Genomic DNA, 8,238 nt, shown 5'->3' with positions numbered 1-8,238 from the left:
GGTTGGAAAAATATTATTGTCAACTACAATAATGGAATAATAATTTTATTTAATATTCTGTATTTCTGTGTTAGCCGAAGCCCAAAGATTTGTGAAAACCAGATTTCTAAAAAAAGTTATTGAATATTGAATAACAATATTCCCTTTAAAACTATTAGATAACTATTAGATTACCCACTACCTATATGTGTTTATATTACGATAATTAGAAACCCACTTTAAAAACCAAAATTATTTGAAAAGTATTCCAAATACTTTTTCAAAGTATTTGAGTAGTATTTGAAATACTTTACAATTAAAGTATTTGAGTAATATCTTAAATACTTAAAAAAAAATGTATTTGAGTATTTACTCAAGTACTTTTTAAAAGTATTCTTTACAGGACTGATAATACGTATCACATCATTCACATCATATTAAGATAACGTCACACCCGCATGTGTTGTACACACGCACAATATAGACAAAACGCGTTTTCGAAGTCTGAGTAGAACTCGCTAAATTTTGGCTAAAAATACCTATTATAAAATTGAACTGTGACAATATTTCAAAGTCGTTGCGTTTTTTAGAAAAATTTTATTTTTGAAATGTTAAAAGTATTCAAACATTTTTTTAAATTAAAGCTATTTCTAAACGATATAATGAAGATTATATTAGGTATAATGGAAAAAAACCCAACAACTTGCCCTCAGAAATATTGTCACAATTCAATTTTATAATAGGTATTTTTACTCTAGAACCAAAATTGAGCTAGTTCTACTCAGACTACGTAAACGCGTTTTGTCTATGACATAGACTCTATGTCGTACGTCTTACAAATGTACAACATAGGAAAAAACTATTTTGCGCGGGATAGAACCACACTTTCGGTATTTATAGTAGAATTACCAAAGTTCCACAACGCATAGGGAACAACTTTATCTGTGTCATAGAGTTTTTATTTTTTTGATAACATTTACCAATAATCTTTGATAACTAAATGAAAAAACCAAAAAAATCCTAATGTTCTCAAACTGATAACTTTAATTTTATTTATGTCATCTAAATAATAAAAACCCTACGACACAGATAAAGTTGTTCCCTATTCGTTGTGGAATTTTTATTATTATTATATAAATACCTAGGGATTGGTTCTATCCCGCACAAAACAGTATTTTGCTATGTTGTACGTTTGTAAGACGGAGACAACGCATGCCGGTATACCGTCATTTTAAATATTATTATTAGGTATATCGTACAGACATAATATAATAATTGCATGAATCAAATCAGAAATAATATAAATTCATAGGAAAACGTTAAAAAAAATTTAATTTTAATACAAGGTATTTGTTGTGTTAAACACATAATAATAAAATTATTATGTCTTTCAGAGTGTTCCATCTTCCGGTATTATAATGTGGGTCGATGTAGTAGATTTACGCGAAAATCTGTATTTTACAGCTGCAGCAGTTTTATAGAAAAATGGCAAGTCACCCGACAAGCTATATACGTGCAACACATCGTCCTTTAAAGAAAATTTATTCGCCTTTTTGGTTTTATATGAAACTTGCTGGCATTTATGATTGGTGTTTCGTGGAGTTCAGTCGATTGCAGCAGCAGACGCAGTTCGCCGGACACATTTCTACCGTTTCCAGCGTTCTTTCTATATACAATATGTATCACATCATATTAAATATTCTATCGTGAAGACTTATAACTAATAACAAATTGTATGTAAAATCAGAAATGTTATGAACATCTCTAGGAAATTATTATATAATTGTATACTAGAAAACATCAACCTAAATGATTGATTCTAGGTCAATACGTAACAATAAATAACATATGTGTTTAACTTCAAGTGATTTTAACTTTATCGGTCATCTATTTTTTTTATTTAAGAATGTACATGGTTATAGCTCATATTATTCTAAATAAAGATGAAAATAATTAAGAAGGTATTAATTAGTCATCATGGTATTATACTATTATTTAGTTAATTTATCATTAGAATATTCATAATATTATTTTTAAAATTTTTGAACAATTAATATATATATATACCCATACTATTTTTCCAGTCTTGGGTAGTATTCCGAATAAGGTATTCTGAATAACTATTTAGAATACTTTTTAAAAGGATTTTATTTCTATTAAATAAAATAATATTATTTACAATAATTGTTAACATAAATATTTTTATAAGCTGGATGCACGTTATTTGTTTCTAACCAACTTTTCGTAAGATTTTCGTTGTTATGGTTATAGGTACTTATTAACAAAAACATATTTATTATCATAGACTTTCCTTATAAAGAAAAAAATCGAGTACCCTGTTTTCTTTGTTTTTCAGGAACTTTTAAAAATATTGTATATACAATTTAAATCAAGTATCAACAACTTAAACTATATTATAATACTTAGAATTATTAAATTATGTTATATGTTGGCGCTGACTTCAAATTTTCCCGAAGAAAAGTACCATTGCTAAAATATTTGAAACAAAAACTAAAAATTATTCGGAATTCTATTTTTATGAAGTATTCAAATATTTATTCCAAATACTTTTAAAAGTACTTATGTATTTTTCTACCTATAATTTATTAAAATATAATTTATTTATCATTGTAAAAGAAATCTGTGCTCTAAAAATCAAGTTTCAACAGTTGTACTGTAATAAATTATGTTTAAATATAAGAACATAATATAATAATAAAACAATTTTAGAGAATACAATTATGATAAAAAAAAAATATTAATTTTCTTTTTTTTTAATTTGATTGAACCTAATATTTACTTATATTTAACTGGGTATCTATTTATTACACTCACTGGTGAGTTTCGATCCACCAACACAGTGCACCGTTTCCGTCCCGCTGTTGTTCACGTCAGTGCTCTTCTGCGACCTCAGGAAAAGTTTAGAACATCGACGACGTGGTTCGTCGTTTTCAGGTCGTCCGCATTTGACGGTGGAGGCCGTTTTGAAGCAAACCGACTTGAATTTTTTTTTTTAAATATTAATATTATAATTGGCGTTTATTTTGTGTTTTCATCTTCTACGCTGCATAATATTTTATATTATATTATTTTATATTACAAAACGACTTTGAAAACTATTCCTCAATATAATATTTTGCAACACGAGGTGACGAATGGGTAGGAATACTGGGTGGGAGTGTAGGCGTAAAATATAATAAACAATGTTAAAAAAAATCATTCACCGGAAGATCATCTTCTTCGTCGTCATCGTCTCCAGAGTCATCGTTGGAGTCGTCACCTGTCGAAAAACTGTACCGGCAGTTGCGGCGGCACGGGAGGTCCCGTATAGGCGTGCTATGCGACATCGGTCGTAGAAAAGTTTCATCGACGACTGCCGCCGAGACCTCCGTAACCCCTGTACGCTGACTGCAGCCGGAAGTGGCATTGTCTACAATCTCGGAAGATCCGGACGGATTTGCCACCCTGTTTCGGTCGTCACACGCCTCCGCCGTCACCGCTTCCTGCAGCCGGTTGGACACTGACAGATCGACCACGAACGAAGATATCGTTTTTGCCAGTTCCAATGAATTCGTCGCGTTTTCTTCGGCAACACACCTCAGTTGTCTTTACGTAGGAAACGTGTGCAAAACGTAAAAAAAAAAACAATTATGAAATTGAAAACGACAATATAATATATTATAATATACTGGATGATCCATTTAAGACACTCATTATTTCAGAAAGCATTTATGTATATGAAAATATTTCTTTTATGTAGTTAGGTATTTCAAGCAAAATTCCTTAAGTATACTTATTATATATATTACTTAAATATTTTTTAGAAAATAATAAAATAGTATTATTTTTTGAGTTAATTACTCTAACCCAAATGACAACAAACATTTTTAATTTAATATTCCTGAGCAGAAAATTATTCGGAGTATTTTGAACTAGAAAATTTCAAATTTCGAACAAGAATTATTAGTTATGAGTAAAGACTTAATGAGTATTTAAAATATAGATGGGTGGAGTCGTAGTGAACTATCATTTAGTAGTGTAATATGTACCCATTTATAACTCCACTCAACTCATCTAAACTTCAAATACTTATAAGTTATAAGTTATAACTCATAAACTATTATGTGTCCAACATTTAGTTTTTTAATGACTTACAATTATCTAAAAAAAAGTGTACGTTAAATGAACCATTCAGTATATTATGCTATACGTTTAATAAATAGACAGGAAAGACTATAGCAAGTCGACTAATTCAGCTTTTTTATGGGTTATAAACTTATAAAGACGTTTGTACTTTGTTGTGGATTTGTAAATTAATTATTATTAGTACAGTCAGTTTGATTTTATGTAAAAAAATATTTAAAATATTAATGTTGCTATACTTCTCAATCCATTTTAATAATATGTATTCGCTAAGTACCTAGGTATTATATTCTGACAAATATATTTATAACGAAGTACAAAATATGTAATATATTTATTATTTTAAAATAGTTTTAGTTAGTTTGATATATTTTATAATTCATGGTTTAATTTTAACTAATTTTACTTCTTATCTAAGAGATGAAACATTTCTTAGTATAATTTTTATCTCGTAAGAATTTAAAGAATAAATTGTAAAATATAGCTGCCGAATTGTCACATTATTGTCACAAATGATTTTTTATCGCAGTTCACAAGTAATCCATAAATCGTAATGGTGTTTATAGTTAAACTTACTATGTAATATTTTTAATCCCAAAAAAAATAAAATCTAATTTATTTTTAAGTACAGGTATCATAATACGGGAAAACTACGGTACTAACTCGGCTTTAGACACCACTCCGTCGATCCACTTTTGACGTTCTTCCGATTTTTTCCTCGAGTAATTCAATTTTTCCGACAGCTTTTGTGCAATGGCCCTGTAATAGCACTCTTTCCTTTTCGTTTTTTCTATCGTCGATTTGAGGCAAATTTCCTTCTGTGCACGCATTATCACAAGCCAAGTATAAAACGAAATATTAGCTATTTAGCTCGTATACGTTTTATAAGAGAAAAAAATAATATGCTATACTGTATTATACGTCCCGAAAATCTTCTATCGTACCTTTATGTGTTTCTGATCCTTTCGCTGTCCTTCTATCATATACTCGATAAATCTCTTTAAGCGACACTCTAATTCGTTGACGTATTCTTCGTAAAATTTCAATTGTGATTTACATTTTTCGTGTAAATCGTTTTGCCGTTTGCTATAAAATATAATAATGTATAATCATTGTTATTTATATTTTTCTTTTCTTTTTTTTTTTATCGAAAATAAAAACCGTTTTAAATTTGAATCTATTAAGTTATCTTAAAAGTTAAAGTGAACGATCGGTCGGTAAGAAAAAATATTCACTTTGCATTGTCTTCATTTGTTACATTTTGACATTCTTCATTATCTTCCATTTTTTTCATTGCATTACATTTCATTGTAGCCGTTTCAGTGCAAAAACTCGAAGAGACGTCAATAATTTCTTTCATCTATTTTATTTTTCCCAGTTATTTCCGGTATTAATAAATAATATCATGTTGATATCATATAGACCAGGGGTGGCCAAACCGTGGCTCGCGAGTCTCTTCTCGCTGGCCACCCCTGATATAGACCCTATAATAGCAGTCGGAGCATATAAGGACGGCGGGCTTTAGTAGTCCGGTCCTTGGCAATTTGCAATACGGTGATATATATAATATATATACATACAGCCAGTGGTGGGCTGAACTTCAATTTTAAATGACGCATTTTCATAATTATGTACTTACCACCACCACCACCATCCTATTTTTACTTATAACAAAGTTATGATGTTAATAAAATGTGATTAAAAGATGTCAGGCTTTAGTATGTAATTCTGCTCCACAGTCATGGGATGGCACCACCCCCTTTGAAAAGTTGACGCAACTGCGTCAAAATTGACCATTTCGGCTCGCCACTGCATACAGTCATACACAGTATTTATTGTATCATCCACTGTGCATGTGCGTAGGACACCGAGTCCTGTTGATCAGCGCAACCTAGCAAGATCACTACACCCTTGCTCCGTTTATTAGTACAAGGTCTATAGTTGATATCAATTAAATATATTCTATATAATAGATATAATATAATATTACAATCTTTTAAGTATATTTAAAAGTTCTAAAAATCAGAATTTGAATAAATGCATTATCAAAGAAAAAATGGGGGTGATCATGCTTGGAGAATCACGCATTCACGCCCCTGTATAATATTTTGCATATATCTTTATATTTTTTTTTGTAATATTATATTATACTATATTATATTGTTCTAATAATTATTATCAATATTGTACGAACATATACAAAATAATAATCAATTAAACTTGTGTCTTACTTTACTTTGGATTTTTTCGTTTATTTCACAAAATGTACTGCAATTTGATATCAATCTTTCATCGTTATTGCATTTGGCATCCGATGAATATTCCTTAATCATGTTTTCGATCAATTTCCGCATACGTTCTATGTCTAGAATATCTATCAATCACCATGTTATAAAAAAGTAAAAACATTAATCAATATTGAAATTTATTTGTGATAATAATATAAATAATTGTGAGCTTATACCTATATCGTTGTGATTTTTACAAACCAACTCGTCAATTGAATGTTTTAAATTTTGCGTGGACTTCAGTAAACTCGCATAATCTGTTTTATTTCCCATTATAATATTTGAAAGTATGTTAAATTTTGTTTTTATTCAAAATGATGATTTGTCTCATCAAGAGAAACAGCTAAAAAATAAAAAATCCTATTTGGATTTTAAAAACGAATATAATATATTTAAATGTCTACGAAATAGGTACATTAACATAATATTATTATTAATCTCCATGGAGAAAAACTCATATGCTGTAAAATATAATATATGAAGTGACGGGCAATCTATGTTTATTTTATATTTTTTTTACACGTTTGCCGTCACCAGATACCGCCTGCAATTTCGTTTTATCTTTCTTTCCACTCCGATCGTGTTGTTTCTAATACATTGTTTTCCAAGTCAAATTAATTACAGAGTTTACGTTTTACATAAGAAGTTTATTGTTATTTATTTTTACTCCGCGGGTATATACCGTTTAGAGTGTTTGAGATTAAATGTTCACTCTTCGAGCTGTGGATGTATTAACATAACGCTGCTAATGCTTTCTGCTATTTTGAAATTACGTTAGAATATTCATAGAGATTAATTTCCTAATATATACTATAAATAGCTTTAAACCAGATAGTTAATACATTATACGATCCGTATAAGCGTGCGTAATATTATGTATTATAATATCTTATACGCCATGTACCCGTAGCTCCATGCATAGGTACCTATCGGATTTACTTTAAATTTCAATAAAACGTTCACAAATCTTTTTAATTACGATTTTCATTTAAACTTGTTTAGGGTGGAACGGATATTTATTCAGCTTAAAGTAACGAACGTTTTCCATATACAGTTTAAGCCCACAAACCCTAACTGCAGTATAAATGATATATTATTGTCATATTGGAACCCTCTCAGTTAATATTTAGCAGGCCTAAAATTTAATTTCTCGACGAAAAAAAATTGTTATAATATTCAAAGTAGTATACTATGTTTTGAGTTATGATTTTTAAAAAAATACGAATGCGTGAAACATGCTCCAATAATTATGAGTATTGATGGTAATCATAATATACGAAATTATATCTTTATATACCTAGTCGTAAAGATAAGTATCCAAATTAGTAGTATTATATTATTATTAGGTACTTTTAAACCCCTAAAACTTAGGTACCTATCTAAACATTTGCCATCGTTGTTTTTGTTTCACGAAAACCGATTTATTATTAAACGAGCACCATCATTGCATTATGTCTAATAGCTGTAGGATACTACTGTTAGGAATTTAATGGATTATATAGGTATTTGATCCGACGACGGGAACGGTAATGCCTGTTTCGTTGCAGGTGCACTACTATTCTTGAGGGCACGTGAACGGTCGTAGGTATTAGCAAACGGACGCCACTCACATAGTCACATTCACATTCTTATAATAATGCTACCACGGTGCTAATGCGTTCAAGAATAGGGTCCGATCCTGGTCGATTTGCAGCACATTCCACGGACACAATTATTGCAGAAGTGGTTTGGGGGGCCGAGCCGTATACAATATAATAATATTATATAGAACACATTACAGCGGCGTGATATAAGATCAATCTTTAATAATAAACCCCTTCGTCCGAGG

The 8,238-nt window shown here is 29.8% G+C and overlaps 1 protein-coding gene across 3 annotated transcripts; it reads right to left on the bottom strand.

The window, feature by feature from the left end:
• Nucleotides 1–1,288: 1,288 nt before the first annotated feature.
• LOC100568500 lies at nucleotides 1,289–6,834 on the bottom strand. Of its 3 annotated transcripts, none has more exons than XR_001679394.2 (8): nucleotides 6,587–6,834; nucleotides 6,354–6,496; nucleotides 5,358–5,482; nucleotides 5,067–5,208; nucleotides 4,786–4,940; nucleotides 3,204–3,585; nucleotides 2,815–3,043; nucleotides 1,289–1,645 (listed from the first exon to the last, which is right to left on the bottom strand). XR_001679394.2 is itself a non-coding variant. In XM_003244044.4 (8 exons), exons 1-8 carry the CDS (start codon nucleotides 6,681–6,683, stop codon nucleotides 1,560–1,562), a joined length of 1,293 nt encoding a protein of 430 aa, XP_003244092.1. In that variant the 5' UTR covers nucleotides 6,684–6,833; the 3' UTR covers nucleotides 1,289–1,559. The 3 variants fall into 3 exon arrangements, 2 of the variants coding, with proteins under 2 accessions (XP_003244092.1, XP_008182437.1); XM_003244044.4 differs by having other exon boundaries at nucleotides 2,815–2,977; nucleotides 6,587–6,833; XM_008184215.3 differs by having other exon boundaries at nucleotides 2,815–2,977; nucleotides 6,359–6,496; nucleotides 6,587–6,833.
• Between the last annotated feature and the right edge of the window lie 1,404 nt (nucleotides 6,835–8,238).

Source organism: Acyrthosiphon pisum, chromosome A1, assembly GCF_005508785.2.
Source record: "Acyrthosiphon pisum isolate AL4f chromosome A1, pea_aphid_22Mar2018_4r6ur, whole genome shotgun sequence".
In the NCBI taxonomy this organism is placed as follows: Eukaryota; Metazoa; Arthropoda; class Insecta; order Hemiptera; family Aphididae; genus Acyrthosiphon; species Acyrthosiphon pisum.
Note: the sequence above shows the minus strand (reverse complement) of the source record. Positions and strands in the feature narration are given on the sequence as shown.

Excerpts from the sequence above, each read along its gene's own strand:
- LOC100568500 (XM_003244044.4), bottom strand. The coding sequence starts at position 6,683 with ATGGGAAATAAAACAGATTATGCGAGTTTACTGAAGTCCACGCAAAAT. Across the intron at positions 5,209-5,357 it reads ACAAATGAAGACAATGCAAA|CAAACGGCAAAACGATTTAC; the intron begins GTGAATATTTTT and ends TATATTTTATAG. Across the intron at positions 1,646-2,814 it reads TGGTGGATCGAAACTCACCA|AAAGAACGCTGGAAACGGTA; the intron begins GTGAGTGTAATA and ends TATTGTATATAG.